We start from the raw sequence: 24125 nt of genomic DNA on the forward strand, positions 1-24125 counted from the left end.
TCCCAAGTGAAAAAATTTCCCCAACCAACCTACAAGCCTCTTCTCTGCAATATGTCATTTTAGAGAATTGCTTGGTACACTGAGAGCTGAAATGATTCCCTACACAGAGTTAGTATTTTGTATCAAGGGCAGGGCTTAGGGGGGATATGTGTATATGTGTGAGTATATATGTATGTATACATTTGTATACATATACACACATATGTGTGGGTTTTATTTATATATATACATACACACACACACACACACACATATATGTATAGCTAGCAATGGATAAAGTTCCAGGGTTGGAGTTGGGAAGACTCATCTTCATGAGTTCAAATCTGAACCCTGAGGAAGTCACTTAACCCTGTTTACCTCAGGTTTCTCAGCTATAAAATGAACTGGAAAAGGAAATGGCATATCACTCCAGTATCTGCCAAGAAAACCCGAAATGGGGTCATGAAGAGTCAGATATGACTGAAAAAAAAAAACTGAACAACCACACACATATATCTACATATACATATGCAATGCATATATACACACACCTGTAAAGCTATGTATTTGTATATACATACATTTCGTGTGTATATGCATATACATATACACATATTCCTCTGAGTTCAAAAGAAAAAATGCATTATATTAAGTCAATATTATTTTTTGGTTTGGATCTGTGAGCAAAGATAGGGAACCATAGGGAATAATGAACAAATAGAGTACTTATGTGAAAATCACATGTATATGTATGCTATACTATAAGTAACCTACAGAACCCTTTTTCCAGAGCTTAGATATTTAGATACATAACAATTACAGTGATATCTAATGAGATCCAAAATGGAAAAAAGCCCCAACAACCCAGAAATAATATATAAAAGCTAAATCTTATGTGGTGGGGATTATTTTCACCAGAAATTACATACACAGGTTCAAACAAAGCTATAGATAGACATATATGTGTGTCTATATATATTTTTATTTATACGTGTGTGTGAGCATATGTGTATTTTTTCATATAACCCATTTTTCTCTGACAGCTGAAAGGAATATATTATAGCAATAATGTTTGACCTTACAAGAACTCATGCCTTTTAAACCATCTTAATAAAAAGGAAATAAGGAATCTCAAATTGTAAGGAAGAAAATAAAAAGAAATCAAAGGTGGACAGTAAAAGCAGAATGTTACAGTGGAAAGAGCACTGGATCAGGAATCTAAGGATCCAGGTTCAAATCTCACTTTGGATAATTACTACTTGTCTAATTTGGGGCAAATCATTTGAGCCATAGTTGCTCATCTGTAAAATGGAGGATTGGACTAGACATCATCCTAGTTTCTTTCCAGTTATAGATCTATGAATTTAGTTGAAAATGAATAGTTGGAGGGCAGCTAGGTAGCACAGTGGATAAAGCACTGACCCTGGATTCAGGAAGACCTGAGTTCAAATCTGGCCTCAGAAACTTGACACTTACTAGCTGTGTGACCATGGGCAAGTCACTTAACCCCTGTTGCCCTGCCCCCCCCCAAAAAAAAAGAATAGTTGGAGGATGAAGCCTTCCAGTTGACAGCTTTGAGATTGAGTGCCTCCTGCTGTACACTCCTGGAACTGTTAGTTCCAGTAAATGAGTTAAAACAGGGTTATGAGGGGTTTGGTAACATTGACTTCTTCCTACCCTTGACTTCTGCGTGATGCTAATTTGGAAGTTGATTTTTTTAAAACTCATTTGTTTTGTTCATTATAAGTTTCCCCCAATATCTTAGTTACGCTGCATCCAGAGTGACTGAATCAGAGAGACATCTGTGTTCCTGGGAACTCCTGGTGTAGTGACAGCACAAAATTAACCTATTATTATTTATTTGTTGTACATGTCCTTTTACTTGCAATTAAGAAATGCATTTAATTTTAGCAATGGAAACAGCACACTGTCAGTTTTGCTTAGCAAAGTAGATCGACATAGCATAACAACTCTCAATACCACTTTATTATTTTTTTTTTAGCTGAAATACATAGTGACAGTGTTATCTTGCGAGACGACTTTGACTCATACCACCAGCTGGAGCTGAATCCAAATATATGGTAAGTTACACAATTGTGATTCAATTTGTTTTGTTTTCCATTAAGAAAGATACTGAAGACTTAATTCAATTCAACAAATATGCCCATGATACATGTCCTTTTTTAAAAGCATCTATTCAGGGGGCAGCTAGGTGGCACAGTGGATAAAGCACCAGCCCTGGATTCAGGAGGACCTGAGTTCAAATCCACCCTCAGACACTTGACACTAACTGCAAGTCACTTAACCCTCATTGCCCACTCCCAAAATGAGCACCTATTCAAAAACCAATTCCTCTTCAGAATCACTGAGAGCTGTGGTGGCCATAGAGCTAACATAGATTATGTGGTGTTTTTTACATTGACATCTTTAAATATGCCATAGAAACGCAACTGGGATAATAATCTTCATATAGCTAGTATTTATATGATGCTTTAAAATTTATATAAAATACTTTTAAAATATTCTCATCAAATACAACCACCCCAGGAGATAATTTTACAGATGAGAAACTGAGGCTGAGAGGAATTAAGTGACTTTCTCAGGGGTCATACAGCTGAGAAGTGTCTGATCAGGATTTGAACTCAGATCTTTCTGACTCTAAACTATCACTTTTAGGCACTGTACCACTTAGCTGCCTTTGACATTAATAGGGAAATTAGGAAGAGGGGAGGATCAGGGGAGAAAAATAGTGAGCTGAGTTCTTTTGGATGATATGTTTAATTTAAGATGTCTATAGGGCATTTAGTTCAAGACAACCAATACGCAAGTTAAGAGATAATTAATAGAAGTTAAAAATCAGTAGAATTTGTTTAATGATGTCATTTTACTTTATTATTATCTTCTGAAAGGATTTTTTAAATAAGTTTTAAAAATTCTCATTGAAAAAAAGTAAGGAAGATTTCTAGGTACATCTTTTATTCATGCAGGATTCTGCAATTCTCTTGGAATCTTGATATTTTCTTTTATAGTCCATATATTATCATAGGATTTGTTCCTTTCGAGACAGGTTCATTTTAGTAAGGGTAATTTGTTTTGGTGAATGTTGGGGTTTTCTTGGACAAATACAAATTGACTCTAGTGATGGGAATTCAGTTTTTTATCTATGAAGTGCAATTGATTTTCTTTCATCTATGTTTATGATCGATTCTGATATATCTCCTGACCAACATTATGGATTTTGTGCCTTTTTTGCCTAAGCCATGATTTTTTTTCAAATTCTTTGCCCTAGCCTCCCCTCCCAGTCCGCCCACCAAAACCTCTGATATTTGAAATTACAGTATTCCTGTCTTTAGTATCACATATGCTTTGTGATACATTTTCTAATGACAAATTACCCTTTATCACCCAAACATCCCTTTCCCATCTTTAAGGTCACTATAGAAACCAGCAAAATTCTTAGTCTTTGAAATATTATTTAGTTTGATAGGTCTGTGATGAGAAGTAGAACTATGCAGGATGAGGAACTTGTTACCTCTCAGCCTAAGTGTAAGTGAAAATCATTTCCTTTGCTCATTCATTTAAATATGTCTGGTGTCCTCCTGAACTATAACAGACAGATTAATGTGAAAGAAGTTTTAGAATGGAAAGCATGAAAAGAATACTAAATCAGGGCAAAATTATGTAAGGGAAAAGAAGAAAGCAAACTATCCAAAATTCCTTAATAAAGTCTTATTTTAACTCATTTTGGATGTAATATGCAGTCTAACCTGGAATTGACACCATAAACTTTCTAAGGTCAACAAAAACATTTCTCAAAGTTGGGCATTTTTCAGCAAAGTGCCATCAAATCTCTATAGAACCAAGCAAAAGATGGTCCCTGCCCTCAAGGAATTTACAATTTATCAGAGGAGACTATATACAAACAAATATATACAAAGCAAGCTATATACAGGATTAGCAAGAAATAATTAAAAGATAGGATTAACAGAGGTTAGGGAAGGCTTTGCGCAGAAAGTGGGATATTAGTTGGGACTTAAAGGAAGTCTGAAAACCTAGAGAGGAGAGAGTAACAATGTGGAGAGAGGTTTCAACAATGTTAAAGACTATAGAGAGGTCAAGGAGAATGAGATTTGAGAAAAGGGCATTGGATTTAACAACTAAGTTACTTTGGAGGGACCAGTTTTGGTGGAATGATAAGGTTTAAGGGTTTAAGAAGTTTAAGAGTTTAAGGGATTAAGAAGAGTGAGAGGAGAGAAAACACAGGCACCTATTGTAAATGGTCTTTTTGGAGGAGTTTAGCTACAAAGGACATAAGTGTAGGATGATAACAGGAATTGAAGGATCAAGTAAGGGTGTCTGTTTTTTTTTTCGGGATGGAGAGACAAGGGCATGCTTGTAGGCAGTAGGAAATGAGTCACTAGAGAGGGAGAGATTGGAAATAAAATAAAAAGTGGGGATGACAAAGCAGGTGATCTGTTGGAGGAGACAGATGGAATGGGATCACTTGAATAAGTCAACGTTAGCCTTGTTAAAGAGTAAGGGCATTTCATCATGTGAAACAGGGGTGACAGAATAGGAGGCAGAAAGCACCTTGATAAGTGAAAGGAGATAAAGAAGAGGGAGTTTGTGATGAATAGACTTATTTTTATTTTTTTTTGGCAGGGCAATGGGGGTTAAGTGACTTGCCCAGGGTCACACAGCTAGTAAGTGTCAAGTGTCTGAGGCCGGATTTGAACTCAGGTACTCCTGAATCCAGGGCCGGTGCTCTATCCACTGCGCCACCTAGCCGCCCCCTAGACTTAATTTTTTTCTGTGAAATATGAGGCAAGGTTGTCAGCTGAGAGAGTGGTGGTAGGAAGAGTCACAGGAGATGTGAGAAGGGATGAAAAGGCTTGTAAGAGCCACTGTGGACAGTGGGGTAATGAGTTGATAAAGGAGGTATATAGTAGGATTGCCTAGCAGCAGTGAGGGCTCAGCTGAAATTATGTGACATAAATCTGTAGTGGACCTACTCAGAACAGTTACATGATTTTCTCCACCTTCATTCAGCAGGACCTGTGTAGGCACTATTTTAACTTGGTTTATTCCACAGCTCACATGTTTCAATCCTTTAACACATAGTTGATTCTCCCAATCAAAGTGTACTGAAGAGTTTCATTCCATTGATTGACAGAGTAGGAAAAATTGATTCCCTTTAGTTTAGAAGTAGAATGGCTTTGTATGTGACCCCTCTACCTGAGCCACACTATTCAAAACAGAAGCTAAGTGCTTGGTTTTGGTAATGGCCAAACACTCATACCTTTAATCACAAGGGGAAAATATATATGTATGTATGTATGTGTGTGTATGTGTGTACATGTATATACACACATACACATATCTATACATATATACATACACACGCATATACATATAAATATTTTGCATGACAATGAGAGTTAAGTGACTTGTTCAGGGTCACACAGCTAGTAAGTGTCAAGTGTCTGAGGCTGAATTTGAACTCAGGTCCTCCTGAATCCTGGGCCAATGTTTTATCCACTGCACCACCTAGCTCTTCTACAGAAGAGAAAAATATCATATTAAAATGCCAATTTGGGGAAGTAACATCAAGAAGCTGAGGTTATATCTACATATTACCAAAAGGGTCTGCTAATATATTTCTCAGTTCAACAATACAGCTCATTACATTGCCTCCTATTCACACAGTCTAATGTCTATAAAAGTTGATTTCCTAAGTCTTCAAAACTTACAGAATCCAAACAACAGTCTTATGTACATAGTAGACACTTAGTAAATGTTTGTTGATTGATTGCTTAAGGCTTTGTACTATATTAAACTGTATTGTTCAAAGTTACTGAACAGAAGAAATGTTACTAGTTTAAAAAACATACCTGTCATTCTTCTACAAACTCCTTCCTCCCCTCCCCTCTCCCCCCACCATTCGCCCCCTTTTTTCCCCTCCCTTCCCATCACTTCTTCTGACCAAATGACCCATAAATGGTCCACAGACATAAACTCTACTCCTAACTAGCTGGTGCTTTCACTCCACTGAATGTGCCAGTAGTAAGAGAAGGGGAAAAGAGGGAATAAGCATTAGGTATCTCCTCTGTGCCAGGCTCTTTGTTAAGCACTTTACAAATATTATCTGAGCTCATCCTCACAACAACCTTCAGAAGTAGGTGGCTTTTATCCCCATTTTACAGTTAAAGAAACTGAGATAGTTAAGTGACTGAGCAGTTAAGTGACTTGCCCATGGTCACACAATTGGTGTCTTAGGCTGTATTTGAGCTCAGCTCTTCCTAACTCCAAGCACAGTGCCCTATCCACTGTGCCCCCTCAGTGCTGCAGAGAGTGGCAGTGGATATCCACAAATCTTTCACCACTTTTGGAAAATAATTACCTTTTTCTTTTTCCTTATTTTCTCCTAACCAAGGAGCATTTATTGAGAAGACACTAAGTCTAAGCCACTGTACTTATGCCCTTTGGTATCTTCATAGTTATATAGTAGCAAGCAAAGAATAATCAGTGGGAAGATGAAAACCTGAGACATCTCAATTCAGTTCAATTCAATGAGTTCAGTTCACCAAACATTTAAGCACTTATGCTGCGTGAGGCATTGTACTCAGCTCTGGAATTTAAGGAATAGTACCTCTTTTATTGGCATTGATGTTTCATTCATTCTCAGTAATGTTGATTTGAATGTATACTTAAATCATGTCCAAAATCTCAATACTTAAATACTTTTTAAAATACCTTATGCAGCACCAATAATTTGACAAAAATAAAACCATTGGGTCATAGACTCAAAGCTACAAAGAATCTTATCGGTCATCTACCTCAAACCTTTCATTTTTCATATGAAGAAACTGAGGCCCAGAGGAACTGACTTGCTGAGATTCATATAGACAGAAAATAACAAAACCTGATTTTGAACCAGGGACTCTGATGCCAAATTCAGTGTTCCTTCCACTTAATGAAAGATTGATCATGGCATGTGAAGAACAAAGTTTAGATCAAGAGTTCTTAACTTTTTTATGTGTATCATGGGCCCCCTTGGCAGGTGGGTAATGCTTATTAACCCTTTCTCAAAATAATATTTTAAATATATAAAATAAAGTACCTAAGGTTACAGAGGAAATCAAAGGTTAGTAAAAGATACAATTTCTATGTAGTTTTTTCCTCATCTGAGGTCAATACTCTCATGGAATTTGTCCATAGACCTCTAGGATTTCTGTGGAACCCTTGGCTGAGGACACACAATGATATTTACAAGGACTAGGAAGCAAATTAATCTTTGAAAGAAATTAAACAAAAAGGCCTTTATTTTCCAGGCATCTCTGAAGTCAAGGATAAAAATTTTCTTTGTTTAAACAACTAAAATGTTTATCCCCTTTAATGCTTACCATATGAGGATCACAGGGGGCATCTGGAACTATAATATTACTAGACTAGGATGTTCTAGTAGGAAACAAGGGACTGTTGGAAAAATAAGATGACAAATGATGACTAGATAACAACAGATGTTTCCCCTCCAGCACAATAATAGCATGATCATAACAGAGAGGTAGCATTCAGGAGAGAGCAAAGGAGAACAGTAGCAACCTCTCAAAAAGTAGCTCTAAATGAATGTGATGTGACGCCAGTAGGGACATGATACATCAAAAATGAGGAGAAAGATGAAGACATCTCATGTACTGTAGGCAAATGAAGACTTCAATCAATCTGCTTAGAGAATGGAATGCCAGACAACTAGGAGGATGAAAATTACTGCAAGTATTGCCTAGGATAGAGAAAATTAGCATAATTGCTCAAATCAAGGAGAGAAAGTCTACTAAGGACTGGAACAATTCCATTTCAAGATGTAAAGGTGATAATTATAGGGTTAGGGAAATACAAATCGAGGACTGTGCTCTCTGTAGCATTTGAGCACTTAAATCCATGGAAGCAGTTAATCTCAAAGAGCAAGATTAGGGATCCGACCGACTTACCACATTCCTTGAATTTGGGAGAAAAAAATAAAATAGGAGAGACAGAGATGATATGGAAAGAGCAAGGGAAGGAATTATGAAGGGGGAAAGATAGAAAGATTTAATATAAGGGCATTCATTATTATGTGATCATTTTTTAAAATTACTAATCATATTCCATACTCTCTGACTTCCTTATTTCTGATATGGTCCCATTGTTCTCTCAAAGACCCATTCCAAAATCTCATTTGCCTTCAGTTCTAACCTCCCTCAGTTCTGACATCCATTCAGGTGAGCCTTATTTCTAGCTCTCAAATGTCTTGAATATCCATCCTCTCTTTTCCACTCATGCTTTTTCCATCCTAGTTCAAGCCCTTATTACTGCTTATCTGGATGGCTATGATAGTGACTGTTCTTCCCTGCCTCAAGTCTTTCCATTCCATCCTTCAGAATATTGCTAAAGTTAAGTCCCAATGTACAACTCTAATCACCTAATTTGCCTTCTCAAAAACTATGAGTGACTTTCCATTGCTTACAAAATATAGAATCTTTATCCTGGTATTCAAGGATGGCCACAATCTGGCTCTAGCCACCCTTCCCAGACTTCGTGCACACTACTCCCTTTTCAAGCATTCTCTAGCCAGCTGAATTGGATCTTTGGTAATTCCCAGATCTCTTTCTGCCTTTTTCTACCTCTATGCATATGTACCCTAACTATATCCCTACTTATTGAAATCCTTCCTTCATGAGTCACCTTCTTCACAAAGACTTCTTTGGTACCTTATATAGAAGTAATGACTTGCTCTTCTGAGCTGTCCTGCCTCTCTGACATGTGCACTTTTCATATTTTAAACTGCATCTTAATTACCAATGAACATGCCTTTACTTCCTGACTAGATTATAAATTTAAGAGAGGGACAATACAGTTTTATGTATTTGCACCTCTAGAACTATCAGAGCAAAGTGGTTTTTTTTCCAAATTGTAGATAAAATATGTTTGTTGAATTGATTTCAGTCTTCTCTGTATGTAGTTCCTGACTTGGCTCACAAAAGGGAGAGAGGAAGAGATAAAGCAACCATAACAATTTAACAAATATGAGTCATAGCAGTAGTAGTAACAATAACATTTAATTAGTACTTTAAGGTTTACAAAGTGCTTTACAAATATTATTTCATTTTTATTCTCATAACTAAGAGCAAATTGCTCTTGTTCCCATTTTACGGATGAAGAAATTGAGACAAATAATGATTCATTGACTCTCTCAGCGTCACACAGGGTCTCAGTATCTGAAAATAAATTTGATCTCACCTCTTCCTAATTCAGGGCAGCTAGGTGATGCAGTGGATAGAGTGCCAGGAACGAAGTCAGGAGGATCTGAGTTCAAATCCCACCTCTGACAAGTACTGGTTGTGTGATCCTAGGTGGATCATTTAACCCCTATTTGCCCCAGTTGTCATTTGTAAAATAGCAGTACACTGGAGAAGAAAACTCCAGACCACTCCAGTATCTTTGTCATAAAAATAAAACAAAAGCCCATAAGCAACATCAATGGGATTATGTAGAGTCAGACACTGAATGACTGAACAATAACAACTTCCTAACTCCAGGTAGCACTATATTTACTAAGACACATAGCCCCATCATTTAGTAAATGCCTACTATGTGCAAGGCACCATGCTAGGGTCTTAATATACAAAGAGGAAAAATGGTTCCTTCCCTCTAGAAGTATATCATTTTATAGGGAAGAGGATTTATAGGGAAGACTATTCTAAATTAGAATGATTTTTTTGTACATAGAAGGGTTCAAGGTAATTAAAAGAGATAGTTATTTTTGTGGTTCCATAACTCTCTATAAACTACTTCCATTACCCAAGAGGCGAACAACAACAAATATAGCAGCATCTCAACCATTAGAAATTTGAGGGTGAGAATGAGGATGGAAATAGAACTTCCAGGCAATCAGGGCTATGACAGATTAGGAACATTCCTAGGAAAGAAATGAAAGGAAAAATATTTCAGTGACTATCTAGCTACAATCAAAGGGTAAGAGAAATTGAGAACCAGCACTCCTGTAGTGAGAAATAGAAGTACAAAGTGTCCAAGAAATGGTCTGCTCCATAGTTGGAAATAATTCATGATGTCCAGTGCCTTAGAGATATCACCACCACCATCACCACCACCACTACCACCATCTTCAATCCTCATCATCATTGTGTTTATGAAGAACTACTAGCTAGAGTTATATCATAAAATATATGTTTATGTTTTATAATGCCAGGCAATAGTTTATTGCATAGATTATTAATTAATATCATTGACACCAATGATGACCACTTCCAGATATAAGATATCATTGGTAGATAGAGTGCCATTCTCAGGCGTGGTGACAAATTTCATTTTTCTCATGCTCAGGAAAGAATGATGATTAGATAATACATAATTGTCCATGTGTTTCCAGTTGATTAACTTGTCTGGGCAACAGATCTGACCAAAGGCTGAGTGACTTCATTTTGACCCAAGAAGAGCAGTGATCATCGTCAAAGACATTACTCTTGAAAAAAAGCCTCTCAGTTGTTTATTTATTGTCTGTCATTGGTGTGATGTAACTGCAAACTATTCATAAATCTCCAGTTTGCGCAAAGAGTTCAAACGGATATAATTTCCCCATTAATCCTCCTCCTCCTTTTCCTCTTTCCTGCCTGCTGAAAGCCATGTATATGAATCACTCCAATTATTATATGTGTGGGCCCACAGACTTCAGTGACATTTAAATTTCAAATTCTACATTGTATTTCAGAGATTCCTCTGTGTCTGCTGAATGGTACCTCAGCAGAGTCTTCCTCTGACTTATTTCCATACCTAACAATTTTGAAAGGATGTATTAACCACCTAACTATGGCTTTAAAAACTCACTCTTTCCAACTCGGATACACATGCCTTGTGATTATTTGTTACAAAACAAACACCAAAATAATCAAGAGAAGAAACAAAGATCTGCCATCAAAATAATGAAATTTCCACCTGTCAGGAGAATTGTTGCCATAAAATAAAAAGGCTCATTTAGAAGCATGTTGATATTGTTTGACTTTAACTTTGTTGGTCAACAAGAACACTCTCAGTGATTGAGGATTCCTGATTTGATTGAAGCTAAAAATATAATTTTGTATTAAGTAGATTGTGATAAATAAACATTAATCCATTAACATTTCCACAGGATATAAAATAAACCCACATAAATCATCAGCATTTCTATACATGACCAACAAAGCTCAGCAGCAAGAGGTAGAATGAGAAATTCTATTTAAAGTAATGGCAGACAATATAAAATACTTGGGAGTCTACCTGCCAAGACAAACACAGGAATTCTAATCACAAAACACTTATCACACAAATAAAATCAGATCTATGTAATTGGAAAAATATCAATTGTTCATGGATAGGCTGAGCTAATATAATAAAAATGACAATTCAACCTAAATTAATTTACCTATTCAGGGCCATAGCAATCAGACTACCTAAAATTATTTTATAGAGTTAGAAAAAATAACAAAATTCATCTGGAAGAACAAAAAGTCAGGAATATCAAGGGAACTAATAAAAAAATGCACAGGAAGTTGGGCTAGCCATACCAAATTTGAAGCTATACTGTAAAGCGGCAGTCATCAAAACTATTTGGTACTGGCTAAGAAATAGAGTGGTGGATCAATGGAATAAGTTAGGCACAGGAGGAGGAGTAGTAAATGACTATAGTAATCTACTGTTTGAGAAACTCAAAGACTCCAGCTTCTGGGATAGGAACTCAGTATTTGACAAAAACTGCTGGGAAAACTGGAAGATAGTATGGTAGAAACTAGGCATAAACCAACATCTTATAACTTTAACAAAAATAAGGTCAAAATGAGTTCAAGATTTAGACATAAATGGTGATACCATAGATAAATTAGGAGAAGAAGCAATAGTTTACCTCTCAGATCTATGGAGAGGAAAACAATTTATGTCCAAACAAGAGATAGGGAATATTATAAAATGCAAGATGAAAGACTTTGATTACATTAAATTAAAAAGGTTTTGTACAAACAGAAGCAATGCAGCCAAAATTAGAAGGGAGGCAGAAAGCTGGGAAACAACTTTTACAGCCAGTATTTCTGATAAAGGCCTAATTTCTAAAATATATAGGGAACTAAATCAAATTTATAAGAAACCAAGTCATTCCCCAGTTGAGAAATGGTCAGAGGATATGAACAGGCAATTTTCTGATGAAGAAAACAAAGCTATCTATTGCCATATGAAAAAATACTCTAAATCACTATTGATTAGAGAAATGCGAATTAAAACAACTCTGAGGTTCCACCTCACACCTATTAGATTGGCTAATGTGACAAAAAAAGAAAATAATAAATGTTGGAGCAGCTGTGGAAAAAAATGAAACACTAATGCATTGTTGGTGGAGTTGTGAACTGGAGAGCAATTTGGCACTATGTCCAAAGGGCCATGGGACTGTTCATACCCCTTTACCCAATGGTACCATGGCTAGGTCTGTATCCCAAAATGTTCATAGAAGAGGGAAAAGGATCCACTTGTACAAAAATATTTATAGCAGCTCTCTTTGTGGTGGTAAAGAATTGGAAAATGAGGGAATGCCTATCAATTGGGGAATGGCTAAACAAGTTGTGGTATATGAATGTCATGGAATACTATTGTGTTGTAAGAAATGATGAGCAGGAGGAGTTCAGAGAAACCTGGAAGGACTTACATGAACTGATGCTGACCGAGAGGAGCAAAAGCAGGAGGACATTGTACACAGTAACAGCAACATTGTGTGATGAACAATGGAGATAGACTTGGCTCTACTTAGCAGTGCAACAATCCAAAACAATTTTAAAGAACTCATGATAGAAAATGTTCTCAATATCCAGAAAAAAAGAACTGCGGATTATGAATGCAGATTGAACCATACTGTTTCTACTTTGGGGCTATTTTTTTCCTTCTTTTTTGAGGTTTTTCCCTTGAGCCCTCATTCTTCTTTTACAAGATGACTAGTACAGAAATATGTTTAATGTGATTGCACAAAAAAGCATTAACATTTTCATGAATTCATTTCATAAAATTCATGAATTCATTTCATAAAAAACTGGAAACTGATTGCTACATGAGTATTTCAGTCTAACATATTAACTACTGGTATATCTACTGGTTATAACTTGCTGGTTTTAATATACTCTTATCATTAAGAAAGCAGATTTCTGACCCTTTAAATTAAAAATATAAATTGTCTAAAGCAGTTTAGAGAGAATTCCAAAATTTACATATAGTTGTAAACTTCTGAGGACAAAAATAATAACATAATTATAAGATTTTTGAGAAAGGAATACTATTCCTTCAATGTCTACATGTTTTATACACAGTAAATAACTGGAACCAAGCACATGATGTAATGGGGGGGGGGGAAGATTAGATCAATAGCCAAAGAAACCTGCCACAAAATATCACTATCAGCAGGAAATAGAATACTATTCTGACTCATATAGTAATTGTCATGTCCTTATGGTCTACATTTCATATTTAAAAAGAGAAAATATAGAAAGTTATCCTAGATTGGAGATGGAGTTAGTATCAGATTCTTTACTAGATCTCTTTAGAAACCCCATAATCCAGAGACCAGATTAAAATTCCTTTTTAGATGATTGAAAGGACACTTTAACTGGGATTTATTTAAAAACTAGTCTTTAACAACAGCTCTACTCTCTGAAGACAATTTAATTTAAGCAAACTCAATTGGGGTGGGGGGGCGTGGAAGAAATCCAACTGTAAAACAAAGAAGCTAAACTATTGGAAACAACAAGACCAAAGAACATTCTGTTACAAGTTATCTGACACGCTGAGCTAACATCCTTGGGTACCTGTGATACGTTCCATAGGGTTAGAGTTAAATATCATGCTATTTGCAATATTCTTGAAGAGTGCCATCTAACTTCAAGTGCTCAACTCACAAAGATTAATCTGTTAGAGGAAAACATTTTGAAAAAGGGAAGAGGCCTCTCCATGTGATTCATAATGTTAGAAATTAAATAAAAGGAATGTGTGCATCAGACAGAAGCAAACCTAGATTTTGTTGATTTGGTTTTCTGCTCTTCTGATACAGATTATACCCCATCCAGACCTTTTTCTCCTGTGAATACTCACTTCTTTTTCAATTTTACTAGTGTACTACTTGGCCTTTCCATCTATTTTCTCTGTCTGTGTCTCCGTGTCTCTGTCTTTCTCTCTGTCTCACTCTCATGCTCTCTCTGGCTTCATGACCATTTAACCTCAATTTCTGCTTTTATATATCCAAAACAATGTATTTCATACCACTTCTTTAACATGAGTCATTATGGGGAAACATGCTCTATTTCTCTCATTGTATACTATTCCTTTGCCCTTTCTTTAGCACATTTGTGATTTTAACTCTTTTGAGATTGTGGTATTTCAGGATTTATAGTCATCATATATCTAGGATGATTTTAGTGAGAAGCCATTTTTTAAAACTTCTCTACATTTTAGTATTCAGCAACATATTTTGTCACATAAGTGACATTCATATTCCTCATGGTGGTCTGCTTTTGTCAATGTTGTACACAGTCATTAAAGGAGAAGGGGCTTGTTAATCAGAAGAATATTATGAAAATTTTAAGAGAAATTGACTGAGTCTAAGGAAATGATAGTTCTTGTTTTGTTTTGGTAGTCAGTAAATTAGCATTTATTAATCATTAATGAGGGAGAGAGCATGCAAACAACTATTTACAAAAAACATATATGCAGTGTAAATTGGGGATCATATCAGATGGAATGCACTAAGATTAAGGAGGATTAGGAAAGGCTTCCTGCAGAAAGTGAGACTTTAGCTGAGACTTGAAGGAAGTCAGGGAAGATAAGAGGTGGTGATAAGGAGGGAGAACATTCCAGGCATGGGGGACATCCAATAAAAAGGAACAGAATTGGGAGTTGGAGTGTCTTGGCCGATAGGTTGCTCAGTGCATAGGGTCAGAAAAACCTTAGTCCAAATCCAGTATCAGACACTGTGTGTGACCCCAAGCAAGTTGCTTAATCTTTGTCTGACTCAGTTTTCTCATCTGCAAAATTAGCATGGTGAGAGCATCTACCTCTAGAAATGGTTGTGAGGATAAAATGCAATATTTGTAAAGTACTTTGCAAATCTTGAAGGCTAATATAAATGCTAAATATTTTTACTGTGCCCAGAAGAGCAAGGAGACCAGTGTCCCTAGCTCACAGAATATTTGTAGAGTACAGAATAAGAAACACTGGAAAGATAGGGACCAAGTAACGAAGGGTTTTAAAAGTTAAACAGAGAGGATTAATTTATATTTTATCTGGGACTTGATATTTAACAAACTGGACTTTATTGAATGGGGGATAGATGATTATGGTCATGATTTAGGTATTAGGAAGATCAATTTGGCAACTGAGAAGGGGATGGATTAGAATGGAGGAGTTGAGGGAGGGAGACCAATCAGCAAGTTATTGCTACTGTCCAGGTGTGAAGAGATAAAAACCTTTGCCAGGAAGATGAATGGGGTATATAAAAGAGATATTAAAAAGATAGAATCACAGGGCAGCTCAGTGGTGCAGTGGATAAAGCACCAGCCCTGGATTCAGGAGTACCTGAGTTCAAATTCGGCCTCAGACACTTGGCACTTACAAGCTGTGTTACCCTGAGCAAGTCATTTAACCCCCATTGCCTCACACAAAAAACAACAATAAAAATTAAAAATTAAAAAAAAATTAAAAGACAGAATCAAAAGACCTTGACAACATATTGGATATGAGGGTGAAAGTGAATGAAGAATGTGAAAATGACACTTAGGTTACAAGCGTGGGTAGCTGGAAGGATGGGGTACCCTTGGCGGTTTCCTAGGGAACCTGGGAAAGGGGGAGGTTTTAGGAGGAAAGATCATGAGTTCAGTTTTTCGGACATGTTGAATTTAATGTATCTATGGGACATTCAATATATCTCATAGGCAGTTGCAGATACAAGACTGGATGGAGGTCAGGAGAGTGCTTAGGGCTAGATGAGTAGATCTGAGAACCATCTAGAGATAATTTTTAAAATGTATTATTTACTTATTTTTAACCTTAAAACAATTTGAGTTCCAAATTCATTCCCTCCCTCCAGCTCCTCCCCCATCCTCTGAGAAGGCAAGCCATATGAGATCAATTATACACGCAAAATCATGCAAAGCATATTTCCATATTAGCCCAAGTAGAGATAATAATTAAAACCATGGGAGCATGAGATCACCAAGTAAAGAGGTATAGAGAGAGAAGAGAGCCTGGGACAGACATGTGGGGTACCCCCCCCAGTTAGTGGGCATAATTTAAATGAAGATCCAGCAAAGGAAACAGAGAAAGAGATTGGCCCAGTAGGAGGAAAACCAGGAGAAATCAGTATGACAAAAACCTAGTGGGAAGGGAATACCAAGGAGATCAAAGGTATTCAAGGTTGAAAGAAATCAGAGAATGAGGATTGGGGGAAAGCCATTGGATTTGGTAAATAAAAGATCATCAGTAAGTTTGGAGAGACTAGTTTTGGTGGAATGCTGAGGACAGAAGCCAGGCTACAAAGACTTAAGATGAAAGTGAGAGGAAAAGAAGTGGGGGCACCTAATGAAAATGGCTTTCTCAAGGAATTGAGTCACAAAAGGGAGGAGAGAGATAGGAAAGTAGAGACAGGGCATGGACAGGATCCCAAATGGAATCAAGGCTACTAAGTTTCTTGTTTAGTTTATAGCAAGGCCGTGACAAATATGATTCGCTTCTCCAAAGAGAGAATGAGCTCATGATTTAAGAACCTTGTATTTATTTTGTACTTATTGTACATATACTCTCTCTAGATTTGCATAGGTATATGTTGTTTCTCTTAACATAATGTAAGCCTCTTGAGAGCAGAGATTCTTTTTTTTGTCTTTGTATGCTCAGTAACTGTCAAAGTATCTGGAACATAGTGGGTGCTTTAAAAATGCTTGTTGATAGATTGTTGCTTGGCTTTTGGAAAGAGATATACAATATAGTCATTTTCATGCTTCAGTGGATTTAGGTTCTCATTAATATTAGTACTCCCACCAGCGATGCAGATCATAATCCATCCATGACTGCCTACCTTGTGCTTTTTACAATGGGAATGACATAACATGGCGGGTAATTTCTTGTGGCTCACTTGACATTGTGTAGATATTAACTGAGTGAATGAGCTAGCCAAAGGTTATCCCTCAATCTCACTATATGACTGACCCAGCAATGCATTTCTCTGCTAAAACAATTTATAATACTTCTGCACAGTTATTTATTTGTGCTGTATTACAGCCTACTCATGGATAACGTACACGTAGTCTTTGTCCTTTTTTGGGTGACCCTCCCCTTCAGCATTTGGATATCCCCAAATTCACAGGCATCAAGCATCGCCAGGAGAAGATTGTTGCTGAAGAAAGGGATCTTCACTTAAGAGAGAAATTCAAAACCATCAAACACATTTAACAATTTCCCAAAGACAACCGAGCCCCTTCTCCTCCTCCTCTTCAACTCCAAGTCCATCTCACCATCTATTTGTAATATCTTTCCAAGACACACACATGTGTAGATATGTATATGTGGGCCTAACTACCTTTATGCACAGATACATATAACATGTCTATATAACTCTATAGCATAATCTAGAACATAGCCATTCTTGAGTTATTTTTTTTCTGTGCCACTACTTAGGCCAAACTCTTGAGTGATTCTGAATCCCCTTCAGGAGACTACAGTGTTCTAGGACTTTGTCCCTTCAGTTCAATGTCCTGAGCAAATAGGAGCTTCTGTAGGACCTCACTATTCACAGGAAATATCTTTTGCTGTGTGGTTTCTCTGCTAGGTAGCCTCCAGTAGAGTGGAGACTCCCTTTGTTCAACATAGGTCTATTCATGTTATGCTAAAGAGGAGGCTTGAACTTGAGTCTTCTTGGACCCAGGGAGCCCAGCATTCTATTGATTAGGTTTCTGCCTGTTGCCACAATGATCCTTCATTAGCAAAATCTCTGGGAGTGGTAATTACTGGGGAGGTGATACCATGATCAGTCAAATCATTTTAATATACAGTTTTATGAGGTGCAGTGGTGAAAATCTCAGGCAGTTTTCATGTATCCAACTAAAGGTTCACAAACCTGTATAATCAGGGAATCCTAGGAGGCAGCATGTCACATAACATGTTGGCCTCAGTTTCCTCGACTGCAAAATGGGAATAATAATAATAGCACCTACCGCACAAGATTGTGGTGAGGATCAAATGAAATAATATTTGTAAAGCACTTAGCACAGTGCCTGGCACATAGCAGTCCCTGGATAAGTGCTTGTTTCCCTCCCCCAATAAGCTCATAATTCTCTCCACCCCTCCCTGATAAGAGGTGGCATGATTTAGGGAAGGAGTAGGGAAATAAGCATTTATGTGGCAAGTACTAGGTGCCAGACACTGTACTAAGCACTGGTTTGTAGAATATAGCAGATAGAGTACTGAATCGGGAATAATGGAGACTGGCTTAAATGCCAACTCTGAGACTTACTGTGTGATTCCTGGATATGTTATTTAACTTTTGGGTGTGTCAGGAAATCTAGGATTTATTTAATAACACCGCAACATAAAGTCGCTATCTGTGTCAGTGAAGGAATTTCTGATACTGAGAATGTCCCACACTTACAAAAAAACATCAGCACACTAAAGCTTGCAGACAGCTTTACATATAATAATAATAATAATAATAATAATAATAATAATACAACTAACATTTATGTAGTGCTTATTGTGTACCAGACACCTGCTAAGTACTTTACAATTATTCTCTCATTTGATCCTCACAACAACCCAGGGAAGTAAGTGCTAATATTATCCCCATTTTACAGTTGAGGAAACTGAGACAAACAGAGGTTAAGCGACTTGCCCAGGGTCACACAGCTAGTAAGTGCCCCACTGTGATATACACAGTAATCTTATGACAAAGATACCACAGGTGATCCCCATATTAGAGATGAAATAGAAATGGAGACCCCCAAGCCATACACGAGGATCCCTGTAGCTGCATACTGACTTAGAAAACCTATTGCATCTTTAGTTATTTTGTTAAATATCTCCCAATTATGTTTTTTATTGTTGTTGTTGTTGTTTTATTTGTTTTGTTTGGGATTTGTGTGGGGCAATGAGGGTTAAGGGACTTGCCCAGGGTCACACAGCTAGTAAGTGTCAAGTGTCTGAGGCTGGATTTGAACTCAGGTTCTCCTGAATCCAGGGCTGGTGCTTTATACACTGTACTGCCTAGCTGCTCCCTCCTAATTATGTTTTAATCTGCTTCAGAGGGAGCTCAGGAGTATTAGCACCTCTATTGCAGACAAATAAACCAAGGATCAGAGAGCTGAGATGGCTTGACTGTGGTTGCCCAACTAATAAACATCAGAAGTACAATTCAATCCCAGGTGTCCCCTATTCATTAGATAATGCTGTTCCTTTGACTCCTCATGTTACTCATGGTGTTCTCAGATTGTTGTTGCCTATACTTGCCCACCTTGGGTCATTTCACACTATCACACACACCAAACCATCTTGATAGCGCCCTTGTAACAAGGAGGTTTTGTATTTCCTTTTTCTTTTATTATACTCAATGACCACAATTTCAAGAGAGACAGCCTGCATCATTTAAAATTATCATAATAAAATTGTACAATGCATGTCAAATGTCAAAGTAATTTTCCCAAGGTTGTAGGTTGCCTATGCAGAAGACCTCCACAAAGCAGGGAAGAAGTAGACACCAATGGAAGAAATCCCCCCAAATCCAGAACACAGTTGAGATGTAGGCTTTAGAGTAAGAATTTTTTAAAGTGTACTCCATATATATTTTTCTGCTGCCAGAGTCAGGAACAATTAAGTGGCACAGTGGATAGATTGCCAAACCTGGAGTTAGGAAGACTCATTTTTTCTACATTTCAAATCTGGCCTCAGAAACTTACTAGCTGGGTGACCCTGAGCAAGTCACTTGACCCTGTTTGCCTCCATTTCCTCATCTGTAAAATGAGTTTAAGAAGGAAATGGCAAAACCCTCCAGTATCTTTGCCAAGAAAACCCTAACTGGAGTCATAAAGAGTCATACAGGAATGAAACTAAAAGGGCCAGGGTATTTCCCCAGATTCTTATTCTTTTTTATTTGTTTGTATGTTTTACTTATTTTTTTGTGGGGGGTAATGAGGGTTAAATGACTTGCCCAAAGTCACACAGCTAGTAAGTATCAAGTGTCTGGGGCTGGATTTGAACTCAGGTCTTGAATCCAGGGCCGGTGCTCTATCCACTGTGCCACCTAGCTGCCCCCTATTCTAATTCTTAAAAGAGTGAAATTTTTCTACAAAAGTTCCATGATTTCAATGATACAATAACTGTTTAATACCTGCCTAAGACATTATGCTACATTTGTTCAAATTTGGATAGTCTTGGTTTCATTGTCCTTGGCTATGAACTTAGATGACAGGCTTTTCCCCCCATGAAATACACCATGTAGCAGCGAATCCTTTGGTGTATACCTATTATTTATTGTTCATATTTCTTGCTTCTTCTTCCAAGGTTGCTAAGAGGAATATGTCTCAGAATTTTTTGCTGCCTACCTAGCCACTTTGTCTCCGACATAAGCAAATAGCTGAAAGGGCACAAGACAAAGGTCTCTGAAATTAAGGGCACAGTGCCCTTTCCAGTGTTTAGCACCTGGGATGTGAGTCTTCAAAAATGTTCTTTCTTTATGAAATACAGCTCTCATGGGGGTACAAAGTGCTAGAAGGGAAATCATAGGTCTCCCCCCACTACTTCCTGGGTATATACAATACCCAGAATGATAAATTAAAATACCATGAGCAAAAGTATTATAAATACTTTGATAAGCATGCAAAATAGTCTTTAAAAATATATCATTCGGTCATTTCAGTTGTGTCCAATTCTCCATGACCCCACTGGATATTTTCTTGGTAAAGATACTGGAATGGTTTGCCATTTCCTTCTCCATCTCATTCCAGATGAGGAAACTGAGGCAAACATGGTTAAATGACTTGCTCAGAGTCATACATCTAGTAAGTGTCTGAGACTGAATTTTAACTCAAGTCTTCCTGCCTCCAGGCTCAGCATTCTGTTCATTGTACCACCTAACTGCCCCCAAGAACTATAGTTAGTTTCCCTAATGTTCCTACATGAAAATAGAAAACCAAAACAAGTAAGTCATTCTGAGGGGGGCATCCTAAGATCCAGCCCATCATTTTGTAAGGAAGAATAAGTGTTGTAAGTAAATAAACATGTTTATATAAAATAAAAATATATGTCAACTTTTGCTGGTCACAGCCACCTTTAAACATGTTTATATAAAAATGATAATCAGCTGCCTCATTTTGTCTGTGAAATTTTAATAACCTTAATAAGTTATTAATTTATTGATTTTAATAATTAGCTCTTGCTTTTATTCATTAGCATTTAATATTAAAACAATGGGTCCAATTCAATTGAATGCCATTTTTTGGTATTATAAAATACTATTCGTACTGAAAACAGCTCAAAGAAGAAAGAATTAAGATTTATAAGAATGTCATTTCCCTTCAGATGTATTCTGCTTTTGTTTACAATTGTTGCTTATGTAAGAGGTTTACTTGGAACAGGGCGAAGAGGAAGTATATGGTGTATGTGTTAGAGGCATCTCCCTTCTTTGAAATGTCATAGTACAGTTGTAATAGTTTGGAACCACACAAAGACTTTTGAGACCCCTTGTATATTAGGATTGTTAAATTATAGAATTAAAGAGGAAAGGATCTTAGAGGTTATCTAGTCCAATATTTTCATTTCATAGCTCATGTGTTAAGACCCAGAAAGGTTAGCTTGGTGACTTTCCCAGGGCCACACAGGTAGTAAGTAATGGAGCCAAAATTCCTATCCATGTCCTCTGATTCTACATTCAACCTCCTTTTGCACTGAACCACTCTGCCTCTCAGGCAACTAGGTGACACAGTATAAATAGAGGGCAGGATTCTGGCCTCAGACACTTCCTAGCTGTGTAAACCTGGGCAAGTCACCCATTTGCCTCAGTTTCTTCATCTGTAAAATGAGCTGGAGAAGGAAATGGCAAACCACTCCACTATCTTCACCAAGAAAAACCCAAACGGTATCATGAGAGTTGGACATGACTTAACAACAACTCTGCCTCTTAAAGTGTTAGAATAACTAAAATCTATGCAATCTGGACTTTGTCAGCCATAGTATTTTCTTTCCTAAATTAGTCATCTTATAAAACTCTAGCTCTCATACTTGAAATCAATTTCCATGTTCTTGCAGGATTGAATGTAACAACTGTGAGATTGGAGAACAGTGTGGTGTAATTATGCATGGCAACGCTGTGACGTTCTGTGAGCCATATGGTCCAAGAGAACTGGTAAGGGCATGCTGCTTACTGACATAATTCTAGATGTATAAGATTTCTTTAAAATCTATTTTGTTTGTTTCTTGGGGTTGGGGGGGGGGTTTAGATGATGAGAGATTTTATTATCCTATTTAAGCTTACTAAGATGTTATAGTACTAATAGCTTCATATTTTATTTCTGAGGGAGAAGGAGACATTTCAAAGGTGTAAAAAGAAAAGAATAAAAAACTGGCAAAGCCTCAAATGAATCTATGCAGTACTGTTATTAGATCACTGAATAACATTTCAGTTAATTATTTTTAATCCTTAGGATCAGCATAATTTTTATATTTTTTTCAAAATGTTTATATGCAAACCTCAATATTCACATGAAAGATTCTTCACTTTGAAATTTCCATTATACTTTTAAGTATACCAGAAATTTTTGATGAATGATTTTCTCAAACTATTCTGAAATTTGGCTCATACAATGTATGCTAAGTGCTTTAAAAACCTTAACGTGAAATATAAATAACTTTTTATTGTCATTATTGATAGTTATCATTGCAATGGCCAAGAAAAAATAAGCTTAAAATAAGTGAACTGATTTTTAAGATTTGTTTAAAATCATTTATTTCAGATTCTTAAAAGAGGAATTACATTTCCTTTTATTTGCACTAATATAACTTTCCTACTGGAAAATTATTGTCATGGGAGCAGCTAGGTGGTTCAGTGGATAAAGCACAGGCCCTGGATTCAGGAGGACCAGAGTTTAAATCTGGCCTCAGACACTTGACACTTATTAGCTGTGTGACCCTGGGCAAATCACTTAACCCACATTGCCCTGACCCCCCCCCAAAAAAAGAAAAGTAAAGAAAAGAAAATTATTGTCATGGGCTGCTTTGATCATTTACAAAAGAAAATGAAAAATTTTGGATCATAAGTAGAGATCATAAGACTTTATGTAACCACTAGCCATGAGTATGTGGTTAATTATCTTTTGAGTTACTTGGCCCAAGTTGACAGAACTTGAAACTCAATTTTACAAAACTGAGGTTACTCGAGCTTATATTATTTGTTGTCTCCTCTCTGCCCCCCTTTTCTTTGATGGTAATCTACTTGTTACAGCTTTGTGGGATTTTATCTATCCTGCTGTAGGACTCTTGGTCTTACTTGATCCTCATCCTTCATGTTGCATACATCTTTCTTATTCCATTGTCTTTTGTAGCAGATCTGGACATTTTTTTTCTCTTACCACTGTAAACTCATATCCCATTTCAACATCATTAGTTTAATAGGTTCCTAAAAGACTGTGTTCCATTTTTTAAAGAAAGAAAAATGCTATAGCAATTAAAAGAAGATTTAGTTATCAAGAAGTGATAGCCAATTAATTTTATGTAACAAGGTTCTTTTTCCTACTGCATGAGTACCTCTTTCATGGCAACAGATACATTTAATTTGTTGAAGAGAGGAGCTTCAAAACATTGATAAATTGAGGAGTTTCTTGTTGAAATTGGAGCTCATACAACAGAATTAATTGGATGCAAATTAAAATAATAGGTTCTCATAACTCAAGTCTGGGAAGGTGCTGTATTATTCCCTAAGATGGATGTGACTCGAGGACTGCACCTCTCCTTAACGAAGCCACTAAATCAAAGCTGGGCTAGTATTTTTAAATAGTGTATAACACTCTTGATTTTTCCCACTAAGAACTAAATTATTTCTAAATCTTTAGGAAAAA

At 36.8% G+C, this 24125-nt stretch overlaps 1 protein-coding gene across 4 annotated transcripts in view; it reads left to right on the forward strand.

The window, feature by feature from the left end:
- RELN (reelin) overlaps window positions 1-24125 on the forward strand; it is a 577995-nt gene that overhangs the window by 245363 nt on the left and 308507 nt on the right. For all 4 annotated transcript variants that reach the window (XM_043965756.1, XM_043965757.1, XM_043965754.1 and 1 more), the window contains exons 6-7: window positions 1982-2060; window positions 22321-22417. In XM_043965756.1, the coding sequence (XP_043821691.1) occupies window positions 1982-2060; window positions 22321-22417 (176 nt within the window). The remainder of the gene's footprint in view (window positions 1-1981; window positions 2061-22320; window positions 22418-24125) is intronic.

The sequence above is a fragment of the Dromiciops gliroides genome, chromosome 5, assembly GCF_019393635.1.
Source record: "Dromiciops gliroides isolate mDroGli1 chromosome 5, mDroGli1.pri, whole genome shotgun sequence".
NCBI classification, from domain to species: Eukaryota; Metazoa; Chordata; class Mammalia; order Microbiotheria; family Microbiotheriidae; genus Dromiciops; species Dromiciops gliroides.